The sequence below is a fragment of the Chiloscyllium plagiosum genome, chromosome 19 (assembly GCF_004010195.1).
Source record: "Chiloscyllium plagiosum isolate BGI_BamShark_2017 chromosome 19, ASM401019v2, whole genome shotgun sequence".
Classification (NCBI taxonomy): domain Eukaryota; kingdom Metazoa; phylum Chordata; class Chondrichthyes; order Orectolobiformes; family Hemiscylliidae; genus Chiloscyllium; species Chiloscyllium plagiosum.
Window position 1 is genome coordinate 10,062,329 of NC_057728.1, and position 27,793 is coordinate 10,090,121.

Sequence of the window (27,793 nt, forward strand, 5' to 3'; positions counted from 1 at the left end):
TCCAACCGATCCACTCAATCTGATAAGATTCGCATCCAACAGCATTTATGGCAGATATAATCCGCAGTAACCCTTAAACTCTCTTTAAACTCCCACATCTGTCAAGAAGTACATATCACTGCAAAGGCCATTTTTTGCTCCTTCACAATCTACAGACCCAGAAAATGGTGGGCGGCACGGTGGCACAGTGGTTAGCACTGCTGCCTCGCAGCGCCAGAGATCCGGGTTCAATTCCCGACTCAGGCGACTGACTGTGTGGAGTTTGCACGTTCTCCCCGTGTCTGCGTGGGTTTCCTCCGGGGGCTCCGGTTTCCTCCCACAGTCCAAAGATGTGCAAGTCAGGTGAATTGGCCATGCTAAATTGCCCGTAGTGTGGGGTAAATGTAGGGGTATGGGTGGGTTACACTTCGGCGGGTCGGTGTGGACTTGTTGGGCCGAAGGGCCTGTTTCCACACTGTAAGTAATCTAAAATAACAGTCTTATTCCTCTACAAACACTGCCCCAGGTTAAATTAATAGCTATGGCTTATATTTTAAGTTTAATCAAGAGACTTACCACCAAAAACATATAATCAAGAAAGAATCCACTATACCCACTACTGCAACCTTTCTATTGGACAGACTTAAAACAACAATTAACTTGTCTGATTCTGTGCTCTCTCTCTCTCTCTCTCTCCCTGTCTCTCCTGCACTGTCCTCATCATGTGCTTCCTTTGTCTGACCTTCTCCCTTTTAAACTGCTGTTGTTTTGACTTTGTTTTGGAACTTTGGAAAAACAATGCAATCGCATTCGAGGAAATCACCCCCAACACCTAAAATACCTCAAAAAAAGGAGCACCTCTTGCAGCCAGAAATTTTTCTTGTCCTCCATCTTGGATTACCCAGAATCCTTCATCAGAATATTCTTCCATGCACAGTATGGATAGTTTCTTCCCATGTCCGTCTAAAGATGGTAAATTCGATAGACCTAAGAGGAGAGATATCGGGTCTACTTTGACTTCAGTCCTCAATGCCCCCACTATCTCTCCTGCCACAGCGCTCCAATAAACACTTAGCTTGTGGCATGTCCAGAAGCAATGGTAAGAGTACCTACACTTATTTTACATTTGGTGCGCACTAAAGATACCTCTTTTTTTAAATTTCGCCAGACGGTCTGGTGCCAGATGAGCCCTGTGCAGAACTTTTAACTGTGTAGCGCATGTCCTATTACAGATTGAGATCTTTCGAGTATTCTCCCATGTTTCAGAAGAGATCTCCACTCCCAGCTCTTGCTCCCAGACCCCTCATAACCGGTTAATATCCTGCCAGGCCCTGCCACCCAGCAGGCGATACGGGCACTAACCGAAAGGGTGCTTGTGGAACGTAGCAACAATCTCTCTCTATCGGTCTTATAAGGCTTAGTGAGAAGCGTAGTCGTCTTCTGGATGAAATCCCTAACCTGAAAAATACAGAAAAGATCTCTGCTGGGCAACCCGTATTTGCGGCTCAGTTGCTCAAAAGACATCATAACCTCCCCCTCAAACCAGTCTCCCAAACTAGAAACTCCTCTCACTGCCCATTGTTTGAACCCTGAGTCCATCATCCCTGGTCCGAACACTGGCATGCCAACTATAGGTGTAAGTGGCGAAGTTTTGGGTCAACAACCCTCAATCTGACGCATCGCCCTGCATTCCTTGACTGTACGAATGACAATAGGGTTCCTGCAATGGTCCATAACTGTCCTCATCTTAGCCATGAACAACAGGTTAATAAGAGGGCACTTTGCCTGGGAGGCTTCGATATCCAGCCATATTGAGTTTTGATTGTTACCTACCCAATCACAGACAAAGGGCAGTAGGGAACTCGATTGATACCTTCTGATGTCTGGGAAATCAACTCCTCCCCCTCCATGAGGCAACTGCAATTTAGTAAGTTTGATGAGGGGCCGCCCACGATGCCAGACAAAGGAACCAAACTACCCCATAAGCTTCTGCAGCGTTGACCTGGGAAACATTATAGGGAGCATACATAGGAGATAAAGCAAACGAGGAAGAACATTCATCTTAATGAGAGATATTCAGCCCAACTATGAAATTGGAAGAGCCTCCCATCTCTGGAGATCCTGCCTAATATTATCAAACAAGTGAGCAAAGTTAGTCCGAAATAACAGATCAAACTTGGGGGTAATAAAAATGCCTAGGTATCGGAACCCTGTCCGTGACCACTTAAAAGGAAACTTAGGGCCACCTTCAACTTCTGGTACATCCTTAAGGTTCCCCAAAGGTATAGCCTCCGATTTTGCAAATGGGGTACGGAGGTCATCGGGTTCGATTTAAAAACAGAAGGACATCATCTGCATATAGTGTAATCTTGTGTGCCCTCGATTCCACTTCCGAAGTGGTTATGTGAACGTTCTGACGAAGAGCCACTGGCAGAGGCCATATTACCAACGTAAACAACAACGGTGAGAGAGGGCAGCCTTGCCGACTACCCCTACCAATCGTAAAATTCCCAGACTTCACCCTGTTGGTGATCACCGTGGCGATATAAAACCTCTACCCACCTAGCAAAGACCCCACCCAACCCAAACTGTTCTAAGACATAAAAAAGATATGGCCATTCCACCCAGTCAAATGCTTTCTCTGCATCTAAGGAAATCACCAATCCTTGAAGCAATCATTGCTGACAAGCTTGGACCATATTCAGCAACCTTCTAATATTATTAGAGGACCTACGGCCCCTTATAAAGCCTGTCTGGCCCTCTTTAATAATATGGGGTAACACCCTTTCCAATCTCAGTGCCAGGATATTGGACAGAATCTTGAAATCTGAATTTAATAGAGAGATGGGCCTGTATGAGGCACAATCCTCAGGAACCTTCCTCTTCTTAAGAATTAGGGAAATATTAGCTGCTCTCAAAGATGGTGGTAGGCATTCATGCATATAGGAGTGATTGTACATCTCCAACATCAGCCCTGACAGAATCCCTATAAACTCCTTATAAAACTCACCCAGAAGACCACCAAGGCCAGGCGCTTTCCCACTCTGCAGTTGCCTAGCTGCCTCCTGTATTTCCTGAACTGTCAAGGGGGCATTAAGGAGAGAGGCCTGTTCCAAGGTTACCCCTGGGACGTCTAGGTTCTTAAAGGTTTCCATTTTAGCTTTCCTGTCCTCGCAACCTTCAGACCGATACAATTCAGAGTAAAAGCTCTGAAAAGCCTCATTAATCTTTTTAGCATCGTATGTAAGGACCCCGGCGCTGTCTCTGATTGCAGTAATGGATTGGAGAGCACGCTTTTTCCTCATCAGATACACTAAATACTTCCCTGGCCTGTCCCCATATTCGAACAGCATTTGTCTAGCAAAAGCAAGTTCTTTCTTTGCGTTTTGTGTCAGTATTGAATTCAAGGCAGCCCGGAGGGCCATGATCCATTGTAGCTTCGTCACCAAAGGTCGCGCAAAATGTGCTGCCTCAGCGGCTTTCAACCGCATCTCGAGTAGACGCTGCTCTTCCTCCTTCTGTCGTTTCTGGCTTGCAAAATAGGAAATAGCTAATCCCCTAATAAAGACCTTAGCAGTCTCCCATGTCATAGATGGACTACTAGCTGGGGCTGAGTTGATAGTGAAGAATTCCTGAAACTCCTTCAAAACGTATTCCACAAATTTGGAATCCTTAAGGAGAAAAGGGTCCAAACGCCAGTGCCGTAAACCTAGCCCCTCACTCTTGGCCTTAACCTCCAAATACATTGCTGCATGATCAGAGATAGCTATATTCCCAATTTTACGACCCATAATCGAATCCACAAGGGCTGAGGGAGCCAGAAAGAGGTCAATCCTCTTGTGACATTTACGTGGGTTTGAAAAAAAGATGAAGTCTCTATTGATAGGGTGGAGACATCTCTAAATATCCACCGCCTCCAACTCCTTGCATTAGTCAACCACCTGCTTGGCCCGCGAAGAAATAGTTGGGGACCCACAGGGCATCCTGTCCACTGTCTGATCCAAAAGACAATTAAAATCCCCCCCTATAATAATATGCCGTGTTCCAAAAGCACTCAACTTAGAGAAAGCACTAATCAAAAATTTGAGGGGATGCGCCGGAGGGCAGTAGACATTCCTCCCCATGTATCAGGGCTTTAAGTATCACAAACCGTCCCTGCTCATCTTTCACCTGTTCCAATGATGTGAGCGCAAGATTTTTCTGGATAAGTACCGCCACGTCCCTACTTTTAGTAGTAAAGGATGAAAAGAAAACCCGGTCATAACCCCCCCTGTTGTAATTTCAGGTGTTCCCCATCCTCAGGATGGGTTTCCTGCAACAAAGCTATATAAACCCTTTCCCTCTTCAGGCTAGAAAGCACTTTTTTTTTCCTTTTATTAGATGAATGTCTTTCTTTCATGTTCCAGGTGCGCCATTTAATAAGACACTTAGCCATGTCCCCTTTCAGAGACCCTTGAACCCCTGGGGGAGAGAGAAACCTGCTTACAAAGCGCCGAATATAAGTAAATAAAGACTCCGAGTCGAAGAACTATATATACAAAAATTACTCTATCATTAGTGTAAACAACTACAAAAAAAACTATAAAACCTTGAATGGAAGACTCTTCCCCCTGCCCATAGGGGGCACTCATCCTACCCATCCTCTCCTTCATAGCTCCTTCAAACCCGGACTGTGCCCCAGCCTTAGGCCAATAAAAAAAAATCCTTAAATCAACAGAAAAAAGATCAAGTCAGGATCAGCACTCCACCCATCCCTGGCTTCATGTCACCCCTACTTGTAACTAAAGGAGAAACAGAAGAAACAAAAAAGGGGAGAGACAACAAAGAACATCCACAAAATTTCCCATCAGACAATCCAGTTATTTAAAAAAAGGAACAACTTATTCCAAGGTCTTTTTTTCCCCCCTCTTTCCAAAAAGGAAATTATTAGGGAGAAAGATAGAAATGAGAAACAAACATTAACTGTATTCTTCAGGCCAATCCGTCCATTTTAAAGTGTCTACAAAGTTTTTAGCTTTATCTGCTGAGTCAAATTTATAAACTGAGTCCTCATGGCCAAAATGGAGCACTGCAGGGTATCTCATGGAGTACTGGATGCCCAAATTCCTCAGCCTCTTTTTAACTTCATCGAAGGACTTCCTCTTTCGAATTACAGCTGCAGAGAAATCCTGGAAAAACATGATTTTTGACCCCTTGTTCAGCAGTGCCTGCGGATCTTTTCCCAGGGATCTGGAAGCTTCTATGACTTTTTGCTTGTCCTTATATGAATGGAAGTGCACTAGTACTGAGCGGAGGCGCTGCACCAGCCCTGACCTGTGCACTGTAAACCGATAAGCCCTTTCAACCTGTAGCCTACTGGACTCGATGTGAAGGCCCAAAAGCTTCGACAGCCTGTTTTCAAAGAAACAGGCTGCTCACGTTCCTCACCTTCACAGAGCCCGACAATCCGGAGACTTATCCTCTGACCTCGATTTTCGAGGTCGTCGATATGGTCTTGCAAGGGTTGCACCTCTCACTCCAGCATCTGGATTCGACTGGATGAGGACTCCATTCCCGCTTCCGAAGTCTTAGTTCAACCCTCCACCTCCTCCAGCCTCTCCCAGAGGCCATGCATCTCCTGCTCATGCTTCTGTAGCATGGATGTGATAGGTTGGACCTGGGCAAGAATCTCCTCAATCGCAGCCCCAACTTTCAAGGTAAGTCTCTCCATCGCCGCAGCCAATTCCTGTGAGTCTATCAGGTCCCCTGGAGGGTCAGTAGAGGCTGCTGCTGCTGCAGTCCCTGGTGTTGTAGCTGCTGCAGGGGAGTGTCCTCCCTGCTGCTGTTTGCTTGTTCCTTTTTCCTTTGGCATCCTTCGCACTCCCAAGTATTAACAAATATGTGTTCTGTGATGTTTTCAACTAATAATTCCACCACATAAGTTGGCCAAGGATGGCAAAAAAACACCAGTATGCCTTGGCTGTTAGGCCGAGCTATCCGCAGCAGTTCTACAGAATCGCCGCCGTCTTGCTAAGTCATACTTAATTTTTAAACAGTTGAGAGCAGTGCAGATAGTGTATAAGTTGAGTCATTTAAATTATTGTGCAAGTGCTGAACCTTACAAAAAATGGCCACAAACTGAAAGAAATCTGCCAAAAAAATTCAGGTAGCGTTAATTGACTGAAATAGTTCAAAACACAGAAAATAGGAAAAGATTTAGGCTACAAAGTCATTCATTTTTGCTCTACATCCAGAAACCTGTCTGATTTTTCTATCTGAAACACAGGTATGGGGACTGCTGTCTCCATATTGCTTGATATCTCAAAATCTGTTCAGCTCAGTCATAAATGTAGTCAATTTCTGACCCTCTGCAGTACTCCAGGATAGAGAATTCCAAAGATTCAACACCCTTTTGAAGACATTTTACCTTATCTCTGTCCTGTATGGTGAGGGGCGTGGGGATTTGCCTCCTCAGTGGAAAACAGCAGCCAGATCAGTGGCTCCCCAACTGGCAGGGAGGATTGAAGTGTTGGTGAGCAGTGGTGATAGGAGAGTATATAGTGGGGCACAGGCGTTTCTATGGCCGCAAGTAAGAGTCCAAGATGGTGTTGCCTCCCTGCTGCTGGGGTCAAGGATGTCTCTGAGTGGGCACAAGATATTCTGAAGAGGGTGAGCAGCCAGAAGTCATTGTACCAATGACCTATGCGCAGAGAGGGATGGATTCCTGCAAAGGGAGTTCAGGGTGTTAGGTATGAAGTTAAAAAGCGGGGCCTTTAGCATTGTAACCTCAAGATTACTTTCACTGTTACGTGCCACTGAGGCTATGAATCGGAAGATCGTACAGTTAAATACTTAGCTAATGAGCTGGTATAGGAAGGAGTGCTTCAGATATGTGGATCATTAGAATGTCTTCCAGGGCAGGTCGGACCTGTACAAGAAGCATGGTTTGCACCTAAACTGAGGGGGGGAGGGGGGGGGGCAATATCCTGGCAGAGAGGTTGCTCGTGTCAGTCTGAAGATTTAAACTAGTGTGACAGGGAAGTCTGGCAAGCCAGAACAGTAGATCAGCAAGTGAAATGACTACAAGACGAAGGCCAATAAGACTAAGAGAAACAGCAGACAGGGATGGGTTGTTGACCATGGCAGGACTAAACATGCCAGGAGTATGAGAGGTAAAGCAGATGAACTTACAACTTGAATTAATACAGATAACTATGATATTGTAGCTATAACAGAGACTTAATTAAGAGAGCGACAAGACTGACAGCTTAACATTCAAGGATTTAGATATTTCATGTGAGATAGAGAGGGATATAAAAGTGATGGAAGAGTTGTATTAGAGAGAATATCTCAGCTGCACTGAGGGAGGACACTGGAGGGCTCATCCAGTGAGACCTTCTGGCTAGACCTTAGGAATAGGAAAGATGCAGTCACTTTGGGATTGTAGTGCAGGCGTTCCAACAGTTAGCTGCTGAGAGAGGAACAGATACATGGACAGATTATGGAAAAATGTCAAACAAGTTTGTAATAGGAGATTTTTGACTTCCCCCATATTGATTGGGACTTGCTTAGTACCAAAGTGGAGTTGTTTGGTGAGCCCAGGACAGTTTTTTGAAACAATATGTAAACTGTCCAACAAGGGAAGGGCCATACTATCCTTTTTATTGGGGAATGAACCTGATCAGGTGATAAAAATTTCAGTGGAGGAGCATTTTGGGAGCATTGACCATAATTCTAAATGCCTCCCTAGGGTGGGAGTTCAAAACTAGGTGGCATATTTTTAAGGTGAGAGGATAAAACTTTAAAAAGGGCATGAGGGTAACCTTTTTACATAGTGGTTCATGTGTGGAATGAACTGCCAAAGGAAGTGGATGCAGGTTACAGTTAAAACATAAAAGATATTTGGATAAGTACATGAATAAGAAAGATTTGGGCCAAATGGGGCAAGTGGGTCTAGTTTAGTTTGGAAATCCTGTCGGCGTGGACGAATTGGGCAGAAACGTCTGTTTCCATTCTGTACAATTCTGACTCTTGGGTTACTTATAGATAAAGATAAGTGTTGTCCTGGGTGAAAGTACTAAACTGGGGAAGGCTAGCTACCATAATATTGGGCAGGAACAGGGGATTGTGTAATGAAAGTAGCAGCTTGGTAGTAAATGCATATTTGATATGTAGAAACCTTTTAAAAGCCAATTGATTAGAGTTCAGGACCAGTTTGTACCTGTTAAAATTCAGGATAAGAATGGCAAGATTCGGAAACTTTGAATTGCAAGAGAAATTGAGAGAGAACTCAAAAAAGAATGGAGGCACGTACAAAGTTTAGGAAACTGAAGACTCTCCGAACCCTCGAAGAGTACAAATATAGTAGGGCTGATCTCAAACAAAGTATTAGGAGGACTAAAAAGATCCATGAAATATCTTTGGAAAATGGGATTAAGGAACATCCCAGGGTATTTTATAACAGATACAGGGAGCAAGAAGTAGCCAGGGAAAGGGTAGGTCCACTCAAGGAGAAAGGAGGAGGTGGTTGAGATCCTTAACAAATACCTTTGCATCGGTATTCACAAAGGAGAAGGGCATGATAGACAGTGCGTCTCAGGAGGGGTATGTTGATATTCTGGCGTGTGTCACTATAAAAAAGGAGTACTGGATATTTTAAAAATCATTCAGGAAGACGACGCCCCAGAACCTGATGGGATCTATCCCAGAATGCTGAGGGCATGTGGGGAAATTGCTGTGGCCTTCTACAAATTCTTTGTATCCTCTTTCCTCACAGGAAAGGGTGTAGAAGACTGGAGAATAGCCAATGTTGTTCCTTTGTTTAAGAAAGGCAACAAGGATAATCTGGGAAATTACAGGCCAATAAGCCTTATATCAATGGTAGGAAAATTATTGGAAAAGGTTCTTGGGGGTAGCACTTACTCGCATTTGGAAAAATATGAGCTTTTTAGCAATACTCCTGTAAATGGTAGAATCTTCAGTAGTGTTAAACACACAGCGATTTAGACATGCAGGTCCATAGTTCGTTGAAATTAGCACCACAGGTGGATTAGGGTGTTCAAGGCATATGACAAGCTTGCTTTCACAAGTCAGGGCATAGAGTATAAAAGTTGGCAAGTCATCTTGCAGCTCTATAGAACTTTAGTTAGGCCATACTTCTAAGATTGGATACGGGTCTGGGCACCATGCTGCCAAAAGGATGTGGAGGCTTTGGAGAGCGTAAAGAGACAGTTTGCCAGGATGTTGCCTGATTTGGAGGGCATTAACTATGAGGAGAGATTGATCAAACGTAGGTTGGTTTCACTCAAAAGTTTAATTATGAGAGGCATGGATATAATGGAGAGTTGACTTATTTTTCCCAGGATAGAAATATCAATTATTAGGGGATGTAGGTTTAAGGTAGAAGAGGGTAAATTTGAAGGAGATTTGTGAGACAAGTTTATTTTTAAACAAAGAGGGTGCTAAGTGCATGGAATGCCTTGCCAGAGGAGGTGGGGGAGGCAGGAACAATAGCAACGTTTAAGAGGCACCTTGACAGATAAATGAATAGGCAAAGAATAAATTCATTTCAACCAAGTACAAAATGCTTTCTAATTTAGCAAAGCATCATATGTTGGCGCATTCTTGGTGGGCCAAAGAGCGAGTTCTTGTGCTGTACTATGTTCCTTTTTGTAAAAAAAAAAGATGGAGACCAAAACTGGACACCACTCTCCAGATACCATTTGCCTTCCTAATTCTTGCTGTAGCTACATGTTAGCTTTCAATAATTTAAAGTTATGCTTTTGATATCAACAGTTCCTAGTCTACATTTGTTTGTCCTACCTAAATGGATAACATCACATTTTTTCGTATTATTTTGTCTGCCATGTTCTTGCCTGCTGACTCACCGTCAATCTTCAAGCTCCAAATTCCCTTGAAGCCTCTATGCATCCTGCTCATAACTCACATTCCCACCTAGTTTTTTATCATTGGCTTGGAAATATTATGTTTGGGACCCCCATTAAAATCATTTGTGATTAACTGGACCCCAAGCATTGATCCTTGCAATAACCCACTAGTCACAGTGCCAAGCTTAGAATAGCCCAGTTATTGCGACTCATTGTTTTTTGTCTGTTAACTAATTCTGCGTCCATGCAAGTATATTACACCCAATTTCACGTGCTCTGATTTTGTTTGCTACCTCCTGCATAGGACTTTCAGGGATGAGAAAGTTCCCCTATTTGGTGGATTTTCTGCACCGATGCTTCAGAAAACCACCATTTTAAATTAATATTCCGATTTTACTGGGCCTTGTATGGGACACTCCTAACTCTACTGTGAGCCAGTGAGAGTAGGAGCTGACAGGGACTTGTGATTGCAGGTAGCAGTGACCTCAGAAGAAACAGAAACGCTCCTTCAAACATATAGTTTGGATACTTTAACTCTTCTACTCCCAGGTTTGGGGGGAGTGAATGCACTGACTTTAGAGGCAAGCTGTGTCCTGCCTCAGGCAACTGCCTGTGTGGAGTTTGCACATTCTCCCTGTGTCTGCACGGGTTTCCTCCAGGTGCTCTGGTTTCATCTCACAGTCCAAAAATGTGCAGGTTAGGTGAATTGGCCATGCTAAATTGCCCATAGTGTTAGGTGAAGGGGTAAATATAGGGGAATGGGTCTGGGTGGGTTGATTGTCGGAGGGTCGGTGTGGACTTGTTGGGCCGAAGGGCCTGTTTCCACACTGTAAATAATCTAATCTAACATCTAATGTGTTGCAGTGCTACAAGATGTGTAATTTGAGATCTTTCGTCCAGTGTACAAAAATGTAACATTTGGGAAGCCAGTCACTGTCGTACAATTTTATCGGACTTCCCATTAAAAATCTGTTGCATTCTGTGTCAAACATCAGGATAATTTGAGCCTGAACCTGGAATTAACAACTATCTTTCCAACAGCATTGCAATTGTTGAAGTCCATTTGTAGATGTCTCATTATTGCTAATGTAGAATAGTCGGTGGGGTAGTACTGAGAAGTAGCATATTTGGTGAGTCAGGACTGCATTGTTCAAAGTTGAGGAATAAAGGAGTACTGTACTCTTGTAGTGAGAATACTCAAGGGCTGGTGTGCTATCAATGGGGCTGTACTAAGGAATCTGTGTGATGTTAAAAAGACTAAATGTTGATCTGGTCCTGCATGCACTTTGAAAGGGGTACAGCACTAGGAGACAAGAATGACTGAGTGCTGCATTGCCTTGGGGTGAGTAATAAGAGAGTTCTTCCACAATATGAAATGTATTTCAGCTTGAAGTATTATAATGTCAGATAGTCCTAGTAACTAACTGCACTGTCAAAGCAGCTGTGTACCCACTTTGGCGATCCCTGGACCTATTGAAAACCTTCTGATAATTCAAATGCATTGCACCTACTAGTTTCCCCTTATTATTCTGCTAGTTACATCCTTAAGAAATTCTAACTCCATTTTTTTTTAACTCCCTCCTTTCTTAAAACAGTGGGGTTACATTTGCTACCTTTCAATCCGCAAGAGCCATTTTAGAATTCAAAATTAGGGCAAACCTTGCTGGTTGTAACCGGGGAATTTTTAAATGGCTGTTAAAGTCAGTTAAGGTGATTGTCTTATATTTAATAGGGATGGAAATGTGTTGCTGAAAAAGCGCAGCAGGTCAGGCAGCATCTAGGGAACAGGAGAATCGACATTTCGGGCATTAGCCCTTCTTCAGGAAGCCCGAAACGTCGATTCTCCTGTTCCCTAGATGCTGCCTGACCTGCTGCGCTTTTCCAGCAACACATTTCCATCTCTGATCTCCAGCATCTGCAGACCTCACTTTCTCCTCTTATATTTAATAGGCACACCCAAAAATTAATTTATGTTTGTATTTATCCATCTACACTAGGTAGTGTCTTTGCAGCAGACTTTAGAAGTAGAGATCATCACTTGGTCCTCATTTGTTGATGGATGTGAAAATCATTCCTTCAGAGGCAATTTCTACCCAAAGACTTGCACATAAAACTGTGAAACAATTTTGAAAGCTGTTTTTGGAATTGGACCCTGTTGTCAAGCTGGTGTAGGCAGTGGTCTTTTTAGGTGTTGTATGTCAGCCCACAAGAGGTATTACCATCTCCTTCTTCTGTTTCAAGCTAGTAATTCCCAGATGTGATATTCTATCTTTCGAGCTTTCATGTTACACCTTCCAAGTATCTTTGAAATCAAGCCATGGCGCTCTACTATTGGTTTGGGCCTGGTTCCTAGCTATGCAAAAGGTCTTTCAGTATGGTGACCATTTCCGTCATGCAGATGGGCTCAATCTACCAAGGCCTGGAGGCTTTGGTTTGATTAATGCCAACAGACTTGGCAGCTTGCACTTGTGGTGTCTAACCATCGTAATATACTTATTTGCTATTTTTATTCCTAACAGATGAAAGTCACCCACATTTTGCAAACATACAACCTAAGAATAGACCCTTTTAAACCATCAGCTTGCTCCTAAGAATCACCTTGATGTGTCATGTATGTTTTACAACTGAGGCAAGATGATGCCTACTTTCCCTCTTTCTATGTATAGAACTAAAATGGATTGGCTGTCATCATGGACTCCGTATACCAGAATTTAGTATCATGAAGGGCAGATACAACACCTTTAACATATGACCCAATGTTTTCTTGATGAAATAGTTAGAAAGAAAATGTTACACACATACAAAAGACAATCCATAATTCTTCCTAGCTGAGTTTCCATGCAGTGATTAGTGCAAACCTTTCCAGAGTAGATCCAGGACCTGATATGCTTTTGTCTTTAATTTTCAGAGTCATGGCTCCGATGGGAGGAGTGTGTTGGTAATCAAGTGTCACTATTCCATGAGCCTTCACAAATGTAGAAATGACCATTTGAATCAACAGGGTGGTTAATTTGAACCTCGCGTTGTAACTAAACTTTTTTTAGTTTGTTAGTGATAAACTTATCCTTTTAACTAGAGGCAAAATGGATTATTGATGACTGCTATGCAAACTTTAGCTATATCTTCTTTAAACCTAAACACATAAATTCACAAAGCACTCTGCTGTGCAGAAATTCATAGGTAGAAAACAAAGGCAGAAAGAAACAAAGACTGTGGATCAACCATCTCTCCAAAACAATTGAGTATATTTACATTGTGTGTTTGTAGTATTGGGTTCTTAAACCTTGAACATGCTATGTGCTCAAATATCCTAAGACAGTCTGTTAGTATCAACAGAATATACTATGTCCACTCGTGGCATGCATCTCCTTTGTTAAATGACCATCCAGTTAGGCTTTGACGCTGCTGACGTCTCTTGAGGATTGGTCAGGTCGATCACTTAGAACGTCTATTTATTTGTTGTCCCACATCTTAGTGGAACTAAGCAGAAGACAGTGGAGTGTCCTTAATTGGTCCTATGGCATTTTTTATGTTTCCATTCCGATTTGTTATGTCTCCTTATATATTTAAAGCTAAGAGATTGTTGATCAGTAGGGGCATCAAGAGTCAGGAAAAGAGCAGAAAAGTGAATGTGAAAACTATCAGATCAACCATGATCCTATAGAATAGCAGAGCAGGGCTTGAGGGGCTCAATGGCCTACTCCAGGTCCTATTTCCTACAGTCTTATTCAGTACGTGGACAGCAAGGCATCTAGAACTTTGGTGAATGGTGGAACTAATAGTCCATCTCTTTAACCCATTGAGCTTATATATTGAAATGAAACAGAGAAGTAAATATTGTGAATTAGAGGGATATCAGGTACAAATACAAAATTACAGAGAGGAAAGGAAAATTGGGAAAGAGCGAGAGATTAAAAACAGGCAGACAGCAAATAATTGTTTTTGAAAAACAAATTAAAAATCTTTAAGAACAATGTAATATCTGTAGGAATGAGACTCTGTTTTCCTTTTGGAATCAAGGAAGCCAAGTGGCATTCAATGAAGCTATATCTCATAAATAAAGAAGTACTTTAAAATTATTTTTAAATAACTTATTCAAACATGTTATGACACATCTCCAGGGCAGGTGAGTTCAACTGACAATTAAATTCTAAGGGATCATTGGTTTCAAGTAAGAGAGGGCAGGTTTAAAAGATGTGCAAGGCAACTTCTTTTACACAGTGGATGGTAGGTACCTGGGACATGTTCCCAGGGGATTTTGTATAAGTGGATACAATAGCATCATTTAAGAGGCATTTAGACAGACATTATGAACAGATAGGGACTAAAGGGATAAGGACCATTTGCAGGCAGATGGGTTAGTTTAGAATGGCATCATGGTTGGCACAGACATGGTGGTCCAAGGGGCCTATTCCTTTGCTGTACTGTTCTATGTTTATAAGGCACAAATGCAGCAATGTTTGGAACTCTTTGGTAAATCTCTAAGAGCTCCAACTTTCACAAGGCTAACAATACAGTGATGCAAATCAGCAGTATGTGGAGAGATTAGATTAGACTACTTACAGTGTGGAAACTGTAAGAGGTTAAATTCATTGATCTCTCCCTTTTGCCACAAATGTTTGGACAATTTTCACACCAAGAACAGCATGCGCATTATGCTCAGTTTTTATTTTGTTGCCAATTTCTCCAATGGTTTCTACCCCCTGTCGGTCAATAATGTTGAGTATACCAAGGGCTCTCTCCATGGTCTCACTTGCATGCCAACTCATGGCAACCACATTTGGACATTCCCAGCAACACACTCTCAACTCCACATTTGGACGTGTGAATTATTGAGTTTCCAGAACCGAGAGAAGTTCTAAACTGGGTGCCATTAGAATGAGGGAGTATAACACTTCTGTATCACTTGTAATCTTTTGTTACCACTGATTGTATATTCGCATGCACATTAGAAACGCTCAACATTTAGCTCCTTCAAATCATTTAACCGTTTTCAGAAACGCACACTTACAACTCCAGTTTTTTGTCCAATTATTTGTATCTCTTTTCTTAGTATGATTGTGAATTAGATTAAAATTATTGGACTATTGTTGAGCCCATTAGGAATTGGTTAAGTACTGCCGAAACACATTCTTTAAGACTTTTAATTTGGCATGTCTTGAATCTGGCTTATATGTAAACACAGGCCCAAGAGTTAGAACAATAATGTGCCAAATCCTCTATCACATGTTTTCCTCTTAATCAGTTATTAATTGATTTAAAACATAATTCTTCTGTCTTCATTTTTTTTATTAATGTAATTTTCTGGACTTGCATTAGCAGAAAAAAATGCCATTATTGCATAAGTTTTAGGTCATTTTTATTTGAACAATCTTTTTTCCTTCTTATAGAGGACTGAAGACAAAGAGATATGCTATGACTGTTAGGTAAGATCTAGCTTTGTTTATTGAAACCTAAAATATTTGTGATTGTGTTCATATATTAATGAATATTATACAGACGCTTATATCTCCTTAAAATAGTGCTTACCACTGTTAGCCTTTTCAGATGGTGCAGCATTATCTTTCCAACTCTTGTTTGTTGTCAGCTGGATATTAGTATGATTTTGACAATAATTTGATAAGTTCAGATCTGTTATACTTAGTAAAAATAGATTTCAAAATCTGCTTTTTTAAAAATGGAAAGCATTGCACCCTGCCAGTTTTGGCATCCTTGAAATAGAAGCGTGAGGTGTTTATGAGAATAATGTGGTTAATTGCTCATGGCTTTGACAAATTGTAGTCTTTGTATTAATGTATTTCCAGGTGGAATTATACGGAAAATGCGAATTCTAGACATAACCACTTATCAAATTTAACTGCCTAAAGTACAAACATTGGAGCCTAAAACAAAGAAAAAGTTAACTAATTTATGCAGCTAATTTACAGAACCAGAAAAGCTGTAAGCGGAGTAGCAGCGCTGTTGGCCTAGGGTTTGTCCACTTCTGTCTGCTTTCTTGGTTTCTTTCTTTCTCTTGTCCATTTTACTTTTGTTCTTTTACTCCTTTTTACTTTTTCTCATTTAAAAGTCTTTCAGTGTCTTCAACAGGGCGAGAGTGAGGTGGCCTCCAGGCATGTACGTTACTGGTAGCTCCTCAGGGAGAGTGAGCCCTGAGGGAATTTGTGACAGCAGTAAGTGTGGGCCCAGCAGTGAGAGATGTCACCACAGTGTAATGATTGTGGGCCCAATTGTGCAGGACTCTAGGGAGTGGTGGCAGCACCTGCTTTCAAGATGGAGGCGACAGCAAGGCAGCCTCTGTGGTCGGCAGAGAAGGCGGCATCTGGGGTCGGAACGGGGATATTGGGCTTCAGCTGTGGTGAAGTGGTAGCTCTGAGCTGGTACTCCTGGCAGATGGACAGGAGCAACGGTAACATTGGCAGTGGTGAGGTAGGTCCAGTGTGGTTCTCCTGGAATGCAAGTAGCAATGATGGTGGTCTTGTAGCTGGACTCCTAGAATAGAATGTGATGCCGGGGCATTGGTGGGTTCAGAGCCCTGTCATAATTCAGTGTTAATCAGCTTGACATTGAGGCAGATGATTGATAAAATGTTTCATCCTCGAGGTCCTGTTTTTCCTAATGGTAAAATGACTAATATTTCACGGAATGACAAAGGAAGAAGCTTCAAAGACACAAGTTTACCTTGGAGTATGGCAGCATTGATGTTGCTGACTGGGAGAAGCATTTTACTACTCATTCAGAATGGCGCCATCTTGCCCATCAAGATGTGTTGTTCTTTGAATTGTGAAGTCTTAGTTATGAGGCAGAGTGGTGGCAGAGCAAGAAAGCAAAGGAAGCAAATGCTGCTTTCTGGATTCACTGCCTCCTGGCATGTCTTGCCTTATGAGATCAAAAATCTGCAGGTCCAGCATTAGCCCTTTCAGTCCGCAAAGATCCCCGCAAAGATCCATGGTAAAAACTCACCTTCTCTATGTAATCTTATATGTTTTCACTTTTCAAATGACCATCCAATTTCTTCTTAAATGTTTGGATCAGACCTGCCTCCACCACATACAGGTCATTCTGTTATAACGTGAGTCTTGTCAGCGTGAATTGGCTATAATGCGATTGACGAATTATAGACTTTTTGGATAATGCAAACTTTCTACTGAACAGGTGGCACAGTGGTTAGCACTGCTGCCTCACAGTGCCAGAGACCCGGGTTCAATTCTCGCCTCAGGCAACTGTCTATGTGGAGTTTGCACATTCTCCCCATGTCTGCGTGGGTTTCCTCCGGGTCTGGTTTCCTCCCACAGTCCAAAAAAAAATGTGCAGGTTAGGTGAATTGGCCATGCTAAATTGTCTGTAGTGTTAGGTGAAGGAGTAAATGTAGGGCAATGGGTCTGGGTGGGTTGCTCTTCGGAGGGTCAGTGTGGACTTGTTGGGCCAAAGGGCCTGTTTCCACACTGTAAGTAATCTAATCTAATCAGGTATAGTGATTTCCTACATTAGCACTTTTCTATAGTGGTTTTCCATAGTGCGATTTTCTATAGTGTGAGGTTGCAGAGAAACATAACTGTTGCGTTCTAGCAGAACAACCTGTATATTCTAATGGAGCATTTCAAGTTCTAACCATTCACTGATCGAAAAGGTTTCTTCACTCATCTTGATTTTGGGAAAGTTCTATCTTTTACATGCCTCATCAAAATCTCTTGGAGTTTATGTATCTACCTTATCCAGGTTTCTATCTATTTCTGAAGGAATCCACTAGTTCGGACTGTTGTTTAAATTTGGAGTTCAATTGAAAGAACCTAAGATAGGCCAAGATGAGATTGATGGAAACACGACCATGTCGGTACTGCAGCAATTACGGTATTCAACATGATTCAAAAGAAAACTTTATAAGCTATGAAGTGGTGAGAAGGGAATGGGTGTTACTGGCCTCAATGTTGACCATAATTGCCATTGGTAAGCTACCTAACTAAAGATTGAAAATATGCAGTCACAGAACTTTGATTAGTAGCCTTAATAAGCAGGGGTATCTTCTCCTGATTGCTATCCAGTGGGCCATTTGATTAGTAAGGCTTTTCCTGAACTCTCCTTTGGATCGACGTCCGTGTCCATTCCAAATATCCTTCCATGGAGCATCTCTGGAAGTTTGCCTGTTAAAAGGCATGATGCAGATATAAGCTACTGTGCTCGCAACATTTCAAGATGTGTTGTCATTGATCGTAGAACAGATCCTGCTGGTTGCAAGACTTAGAAGTTTCACCAACATTCTAAGCCAGTTGACTTGTTGCCAGTAGACCTCTCCTTTTAAAAAACGAACAAACCTTGCATCAACCAGCATTGGGAAGGAAAGAAATGACGAACTGTCAAAATAGAAGCCACAAAAATTGAAGAGGGTATTAACAAAGGCACTGAAGGGGAAACAAATAACCCACAAAGCAACAGTGGATGACATTGCTTGGTGGCCCCTAAAGCAACAGTGGATGACATTGCTTGGTGGCCTCAACCATTGCAAAGTACAATAGCAGTAAAACATGTGATTTGAAAGCCAGCAAAACTACTTTCAGAACAATGGTTATGCCAAAACTCTCTTTTCCAAGATGAAGCTGTACAGACTTTTCCTGGAATTTAAAACTGTCAGCAGACTTTAGCCTTGTTTGGCATAAACCATCAGATGAGACGACACTCGCAATTGTGTGGGAGAAGATTTAAACAGTGAAAACTCAATGCAATAAAATAAGCAAATTGCAGAGAAGGTAAAGAGGATCTGGAAGACTTAACAAGACAGGGATGAAAAGGCAAAATAGAATCCAGTCACTGGGTAGAAAAATGAAAATATTGAGTGATGTTTCAATATCATTTTTCTATTGATGGGAGCTAACCACAATATCTGTGGACATATAAATAAGCATTCAAAAATAGTAACTCCTTGTATTTTTTTTAATCTACCTCATGAGCTTTGAAACGTTTGTCACATATTTCCAAATAAGGAATGCCACAGCCCAATGAAGCATAAAGTATCAGACGTTCATGGGCCTTAACTCCAGGGTGTCAAGTTAACTCCCCTCAGGACAACAGTTAATGCTACTATTCAAATGAAAAATAAGCGGGGGTATCTTCTCCTGATTGCTATCCAATGAGCCATTTGAGAAACTGGGAAAGTCTGGAGTTTTGGGGTGAGAATAAAAATCACACTCTTCATGATAAAATAGAATGCCAGTTGTGGAGATATGCACATTTTATGTAACCACTTGTGAGGTCTGTGGGTAGTTGTCGGGTCTGTAGAACTCTCAAAATCAGTCTGAACATGGTAGTAGAACAGAAATCAGTGCTGGCAAAAAACAAATTCTTGGAATAAATACTTCTAATCAAATAGTAGTCATGATTCGGAGATGCCGGTGTTGGACTGGGGTGTACAAAGTTAAAAATCACACAACACCAGGTTATAGTCCAACAGGTTTAATTGGAAGCACACTAGCTTTCGGAGCGATGAAGGAGTGATTCACCTGATGAAGGAGCGTCGCTCCGAAAGCTAGTGTGCTTCCAATTAAACCTGTTGGACTATAACCTGGTGTTGTGTGATTTTTAACTCTAATCAAATAGTTTTAGTTTTAATGCAGGAGTGTCTCTAAATGGAAGACCCAGTTAGATTTAGTGCATTTTTTTATTTTTACTCATAACTGACTGTAAATTGTTGTGATCCTGAGCCAGACCACCACATTGCAGTTACAAGCTAGCGAGGGACCAGTAACATTTATTTGAAAGTAGACAAAGGGTGAAATCTTTGTTAGGAATAAGAGAATAAATCCACAAGGTTCTTCAGTTTTGAACAAACAACAACAAGCTTTAATTTGCAATGTTACAATCTATAACATATGTCCACCTTTGTTCTAAAACCATGAATTAACATGGTAAATATGGAGAATAGACAATGATTGAACATTCCACCATGCATATCAAATAACAAACGCAATCAAAAGAGAGTCAGCAATTCCCCCAGATCGTTTTGACAAAGTGGGCCATCAAATCTCATCAAAATTCACAAGAAATTATAATACTTTGTTTTTGCTTGAAAACTTCACTGTATCATAACTTAACTGGGAAAAGTGTGTCAATTCTTATGCCTCATATTTTGCGACAACTTGTGCAACTATATAAAGCCCCAATACACCACAAAAATGACCAATAGATGGACTATTCAGACCAAGTTTCTTCAGTAACGGTCATAAGCAGCTCTCCTTATTTCAACACACCATTTTAGCCAGGACCATGAAACAAAAAAATTTCTAATTTATGCAGCTTAAATTCAACCCCTTCAATACCCCAAATAAATGTTCAATCGCAATTAAGACAGGCAAAAGACAAATGGTTTACCACATACACTGGGTGGGGATAAAAAAGCTATAGAGAGGGTGACCAAAATTATTAAAATGATAAGTCCAGACCATACAAGGATAATCAGGATAAACTAGGAATTTGCAGACTACTAAGTCTCGCCATTGGTTGTGAAAGGATTGGAGAAAATCTGGTTCGTTTGAACAGGAATAGTCAGCATGGCTTTGTCAGAAGGAGGTCATGCCGAACAAATTTGAATATATTTTTCAAGGAGATGATCAGGTATATATATTAGGATATTGCAGCTGATGTAATTTATATACTTATTTCAGCAAAACCTTTGGCAGGAAAGTGAGAAAGCACATGGGATGTAGAGTAACTTGGCAAGATCAATTCAAAATTGTGTTTGTGGTAGGAGACAGAAAATGGTGATGGTAGAAGGCTGTTTGTGTGACAGGAGGTAGATGTTCAATGACATAACACTGGTTCGTTCTCAGTCCCTGATCATTTACACAAATCTCGAACCATGTAGACTAATGTGTGGCAGGGGGAATGGAAAACAAATTTGCTGATGACAGGAAGATTGGCTCAGTGGTTAATAATGGGGAAGAAATTCTTCGGTTTCAGGAAGATATTGACGGGCTGGTCAGATGGGCGGATCAGTGACCTATGGATTTTAATCCTGAAAAGATTGAGGTGATGCACTTTGGACGAAGTAACAAGACAAGAGAGTACTCAGTGAATGGCAAGTTACTTGGAAGCTCAGAAGAGCAGAGGGATCTTGGGATTCTTGTCCACAGACCCCTGAAGGCAGGAGGATTGGTTAATAAGATGGTTAAGAAGGTGTATGGAGCACTTAACTTTATCACTTGAGGCAGAGATTGTATAAGCAGGGAAGGTATGTTGGAGTTGGTCAAAGCTCTGGTTAAGTGGCAGCTGAAGTACTGTGTGCAGTTCTGATTGTTTCACTGTAAGGAAGATGTGACTGCACTGGAGGAGATTCACCAGAATGTTGGAGCATTTTCACTATGATAAAATGGTGAATAGGTTGTTTTCTTTAGGGCAGAGAGGGCTGAGAAGGGACCTGACTGCGGTGTATAAGATTGAGAGGTAATGCAAGGGAGAATAAGTAGCAACTGTTCCTCTTAGTTGGAGGATCACTTACGAGGGGCATAATTTTTAAGGTGAAGGGTTAGAGTTTTAAGGGATTGGAGCAAAAAGGTTTTTACCCAAAGGGTGATGGGAACTTGGAATGCACAGTCTGGAAGGGTACTAGAGATCAAAACTCTCGTTAATTTAAAAAAAATACATCTCCCTTGAAGTGTGATAACATTCAAGGCCATGTTTTGGAAAGTAGGTTTAGTGTAGATACGTTGGCTTGATAGGCCAAAGGGTCTATAGCTGTATGACATAGTGGAAAACTATTTTTCTATCTTTTGATCATTGCAGTGATGATACATTGTTGCCTGTACAATGACACTTGTCCTTCGATTCAATGGTTGATCAGGTCTTGTACAAATTCTTTCTTTTAAACTTTCTTGAGTTTTCTGTCTTTTCCCCAACATAGAAAGAGAGAGTGGATACCATCTGTCTGCCGTCTTTGGAGTCTTTTCGTTCTCTGCTGTTTTTGCCATGTGTAACTTTTTAAACACTTGCAGGTCAACCAATTAGAGCTGTTGCCAGGCAGAAATTCCTTAACAGAAGATTTTTGGTGCTAGTCAGTCTTGAATTCTCACTCTTATTTTACTTCCAGAGAGCAATATTGTATTGCTTAATGCAGCGCAACAGTATGCAGCAACTGACTTTCAAGTTTCAGAATACTCCTGGGTTTTCAATTATGGCAACCTAACTTCCATTTCTGATTATGGTTCCAAAAAATATGTGGTCTCTTACAGACCCCTCATAGTATAGCTCCTTGACGTTTTTTGAATTCTAATGCTGCTCAGTTCCATCCAGCAGTCATTGTTTGTTGACTTTTCAACCCCACTTTCAGCTTTTGTATTCAACTTAGCTGCTGCTGCTCCTTCCCAACTCTAGGATTTCCTGAGCCCCAGCTGAACAGAACTGTCGAAGCGGGTTTTCCACAAGTCCTCACTACACACAACCAGTATAGTTAAGCAGCAGTTTTAACAGCAGTATCCCCTAACATGGAGTCTTTTTCTGTTTCCCCAACTGACAGTCTCACTTACCTATTCCTTTTGAACTCCTCTTCAATGACCCCAGAAGTGCACTGGGTGACCTTTTGAAAACCTTGCAACTGACCCCTCCTTTTGCTGGTCAGATTGGATGTTCCTAACGTTTTGAAACTGCCAAGTATAAGAAATGCATTGGAAATGAGTGTACCCGGAAGGTTACATTCTCAAAGAGTGCTGGAAATGGATTTCATTATGCTAAAAATACTTAAATTAATTGACAAATGCTCTGTGGAGTGAATCAAAGGGTGAGCTGTTCTAAAATGTAGGGCTTAATCAATGAATCATCTGTGATGAGGAAACTTCTATATGTAGGTATTGTGACACTTAGAGGATGTGCATCTACAAAATAATTTTTCTAGTGTTAAATGGCATTGCATTTAGAATTTGTAAGATTGAGTGATGTTGAATGCTATTGGATATTTGTGTAGGTGAGCTTATGTTTGCAAGATTTAAAATAAGTGTGGAACCGTTAAAAAAAAAATGATTTAAACATAATGTTTGGTAATATTCTCACAGGGATAACTTCAGAAGAAAGAACTTCTATTCCTCTCCGCATGTTCGAGAGCGTTCTCCTCACAAAAGAGAAGCACTATACTCCAGAAGAGAATCTCCTCATAGCCGTTCTGGATCAAGTATCAGCAACAGAAGTTACTCGCCAGATAAAAACAAGCAGCCACCTTCTCATCCATCCCAGTTCAGCAAAAGTAAGTGTGTCAAAGGAGAGGATGGGCAGGGCAGTTCCATTTGCAAAAATACACTTTTTAAAGCATGCTCATTTAAGTTTTTATGGAATGACCTATGGTAATATTGCAGATAATAACAGATTTCTTATGAAATATTGCAATAATTGCTAAGCAAATAGTAACGTTTGCATCATATCAGAGCAAACGTAGCTTGGAGGAAGAAGAGAATAGATTGCTTCTCACTATCCCAGTGCTTCACCTCACATTTGTGAAGTTAAATTAATATTACCTGATGGAACTTGTATCCTTGATAGTTGAAATCACAATAGTTACCATTTGGGATCTTGATGTTTGGCAGTAATGAAATGTTTGGGAAAATGTATATAGGGTATCCTGGGGAATGGTTACTAAATAAGGATCAGTAAAACTGAGGAAAACTTAATCAATATGCGCTAGTACTGAATTTCTAAATTCTCATCTCTGCCCTGCAGCACTCATTTCTTTCACTGTATTACATTCTGTTTCTGTAAACCAATTCCATTATTCAGATAGACAGGATTTCTCAAAAATCCTAATGTAGAATCTGCTAACATCTTCTTCAAATATTTCTTACTGCCTTTCCTTGGGTAATTTCAATTTTACCTTTTTTCCCCTCCCATACAGGAAAGCTTTTGCCTTTCACTGAAAAACAAGAGCTGAATTTTCACCGTGAAGGTGGAAATAGGAGGAACTCTGTTTTTGGGTCAGAAACCCATCTTTTAGGAAAACTGACTGAAGTTTAGGGTTTCATCAGGATGACTTCTTTTTTTTGTTGTCTTGATAGATACATTTCATGTCCATTAGGACCCATTTGAGCAAGAAGTGAAAGTGGGTTGGCTGAAGTGTGGATACTCATTTAGAAACCTGTCAGTAGCTATCGCTGAGGTTGCTGCTTTAAAGGGAGTGATTTGTTAACTGCACCAAAGCCCCTCACTTCACCAAAGAAAAGGCATGTGTCATAGGGAAGCCAGAAAAGGCACATTTGGGGCAGGGCAAACTCTCATGTCCAAAATCTGTCCACCCCCTTAAATGTTCCACCCACCCCTTCAAACAAAACTTCAAATTAATTTTTGAACCATCTTAATTAGTTTGAATTGGAGGAACAGTGGCATTCCCGACCTATCCACCAGTTTCTATGCTGCTCATGGTTACCAGAACCAGGCTTGATGCTTTGAAATCAGCACATCACCTGGTGTTGGTATTTAAGGGCTCCTCTCCTTCTTGGGATGCTGAAAAGTCATCGCAAGAGTACACCCTTGAGCTCTCTCGAACCTGTAGTTCAGCGACTGTTGTCTAAGTCTGAATTGAAGGATTTAAGTAATCCTTTCACATGTTCCATTTGTCCGCAGTTGCCAGTGCCAATTTGTTCTCTGGTATACAGCTCCACTGATTCTTCTTTGGACAGAACAATTTTCAATAAATGGCATCAGCATCAGAAATAGATAAAATGTTTTAAAATTGCTTCACTTAACTGCTGAACTTTTCTTTCTACAAATGTAGAGAGACAATTGAGTGGTTCTCAATTACAGTTTTCTGGTTTGAAGTAGAATGTTTAAGAGTCATGCTGTGGTTCCATTTTGGTGTGTTATTGATCGAGCTTTTAGTGATGCTAATTATATATCACTATTCTTTGTATGTCAACTTAATTTTGTTTCCATGGAAAGCATAGACTAAATTGAAATTTTCTACAAAAGCAGATTTCATCTACTGATTTAATGAAATGATGGATGCTAAATGAGAAAACCATTGAAGTTATTACTTGCTGTTAACAGTTTTAAAAAAAAGATTAACAGTAAAAAGAACTATTTCTCGTTATTTCAAGCATGATGCTCTGTGCAGTAACTTAGTTATTCTTAGTTGTTTTAAATTAATTAGTATGCTATAAGGCATATGTGGTGAGCCCACTTCCAGCAATCCTGAGCTGGCTAGCTGCATTGCAGGAGTTGACATCTACCAGTTCTCCATTCTTTCTGTTGTGTCAAGCCAGCTTCTCAAGGAGTGGTGAACCATGGTGTCGGTACTGGAACCTTTTTTTTTTAAAACAATAAGTTCAAAAGAGGTTCGCAATTTCTCCTATGCCACTTCCATTACTGTAATGCTTTTTCCATTCCAACTTGTGCCTGCCCACATCACGCTCAGCCCTACGCCCTCCCTAATGAAGTGTCCTCTCATTGTCCCCAGGCCAGTTCATAGTCCTGTTATGCCTATTCATCCAATAGACAGTGTGTTTAAAACCAATTAAATTTATCTTCAGAGTGGCATGTCTAGAATTGGTCAGAAATTATGAAAAAGCATCCACCCATAAATTTTCCTCTGCGGAGAAAAGACTGCTGTTTCTACAACCCTATAAAAGTATCATTCAGGCAAACTACTAAAATATCAGTAATGTAAGTCTCAACCGCTCCTCATAGAGTCATACAACATGCAAACTGACCCATCGGTCTAATCAGTCCATACTGAACATAACGCCAAATGAAATTGTGTGCCTAAAGTAAATTCTGTAGTTCCATTACATCCAGTTAGGAATGGTGGTAGAAAGTCAAACAATGAACAAGGGTGGCATGGTGGCTCAGTGGTTAGCACTGCTGCCTCACAATGCCAAGGACTTGGGTTCGATTCCAGCCTCTGGCAACTGTCTGTGCGGAGTTTGCACATTCTCCCCGAGTCTGCTTGGGTTTCCTCCAGGTGCTCCGGCTTCCTCCCACAGTCCAACTATGTGCAGGTTAGGTCAATTGCATTGATAGCAACATTGTTGGAGAAGGAAATTCAAAGTTTATGAGAAGATTTGTAGCTCGGGTGCTCGTTGTTGTGGTTCTGTTCGCCGAGCTGGGAATTTGTGTTGCAGACGTTTCGTCCCCTGTCTAGGTGACATCCTCAGTGCTTGGGAGCCTCCTGTGAAGCGCTTCTGTGATGTTTCCTCCGGTATTTATTGTGGTTTGGCTCTGCCGCTTCCGGTTGTCAGTTCCAGCTGTCCGCTGCAGTGGCCAGTATTGGGTCCAGGTCGATGTGCTTATTGATTGAATCTGTGGATGAGTGCCATGCCTCTTGGAATTCCTTGGCTGTTCTCTATTTGGCTTGTCCAAAAATAGTAGTGTTGTCCCAGTCGAACTCATGTTGCTTGTCATCTGCGTGTGTGGCTACTAAGTTTTGTGGCTAGTTGGTGTTCATGGATGCAGATCGTTAGCTGTCTTTCTGTTTGTCCTATGTAGTGTTTTTGTGCAATTGTTGCATGGGATTTTGTACACTACGTTAGTTTTGCTCATGCTGGGTATCGGGTCCTTTGTCCTGGTGAGTTGTTGTCTGAGAGTGGCTATTGGTTTGTGTGCTGTTATAAGCCCTCGTGGTCGCAGTAGTCTGGCTGTCAGTTCAGAGATGTTCTTGATGTATGGTAACATGGCTAGTCCTTTGGGTTGGGAGAAGGAAATTGCTATTTTCCCTTTGCTATTTTCCAAAGAAACCGCCTTTGGATCTCAATAAAGTAAAAAAAAGCAACATGATTATTATTGGATACGTCATGATAACTGGCAAAGAAAGCCTGTAAACAGATACTCAAATGAGTATCTTCCGGTGGATCTACATGTTTACTTGAATTCAACAATGACCCTAACAATGGGAATAACATTAAAACCTTTTCAAAGGCCAGCCTTAATAGCTAGTTTATTTTTTGAAAACTTCTCCATCACAAAACAACAATAACACAAGGTGCTGATAGCCTGAGATATCTACACATTTATCAATTATACCATTTAACGCTTTTGTTACAGACAAATAGCGCATACACAAAAATTCCTACACAATTGAGTAACTGTGCAGTCTTAGCTTTATTTTCTTCTGTGCATGTTCTGTACATTGATGAAAAAAATTAAAACGCAAAATGAAAGACAATCCAGTGGTTAAAGTCTTCAGCACTGTTTCCTTACTGCAAAATGCAACATACAAACTTCAAAACAGAAACAAACAAAATTATACTTTAAGACACTAGTTCACATAATTTTAAAGATTAAAAAAAATTGTTTGAAGCATTTACCATCCTAACTTATGAATACTTTAAAAGGAATTTGTGAAATCAAGATGTAACTGATTTAAGAGTTAGATATGGTGGGAAGTCATTTAAAACTACATTTGTACTCATTGTAGGTGGTGTTTGCGCTGCTGGTTCCTGACACAAAGCTCTCATGCAACCAGCAATAATCAAAATGCAAACTTATTAGAATTACTAAAACATGGCTTAAAAAATTCCCAAATGATGTTGTTATTAACAAACCCAGCAAATGTATATTTGAATTGCTGCCAAAGCATCTAATGGATCATTACAATCATTGCAAAATACGAAAAAGGACAAAATGTTCTTATTTGCAAATATTGTTCATTTAAAGAGGATAAAGAAATCTTACTTCAGCTTAAATATCATCAACTTAAATTTATAAAGTCCTTGTAATGTAGAAAAATATCCTTAGATGCTCCATAGACATATAATCTGATTGCTTTTGAGTTATGCATCTACTGTCTAATACAACAGCCTAACCATTGAATATTGTTCAGAACATTAACAAGAAAAGCATTCATTCAAACCCAATCCTGTTCTTAGCTGGCTGTCCTTAAATATACGCACACAAACATGCAAAGTCGGTGGACAATAATCTGGAGAAGGAATTGAATTTTCTCTTCTCAAGTACTTCAAGGGTTCTTATAGCATCCCCAAGTCATCCAT

The 27,793-nt window shown here is 41.0% G+C and overlaps 1 protein-coding gene across 4 annotated transcripts in view; it reads left to right on the top strand.

The window, feature by feature from the left end:
• Window positions 1-27,793, top strand: part of pphln1 (periphilin 1) — a 155,512-nt gene that overhangs the window by 67,769 nt on the left and 59,950 nt on the right. For all 4 annotated transcript variants that reach the window (XM_043709067.1, XM_043709071.1, XM_043709070.1 and 1 more), the window contains exon 5: window positions 22,877-23,064. In XM_043709067.1, coding sequence (XP_043565002.1) covers window positions 22,877-23,064 — 188 coding nt within the window. The remainder of the gene's footprint in view (window positions 1-22,876; window positions 23,065-27,793) is intronic.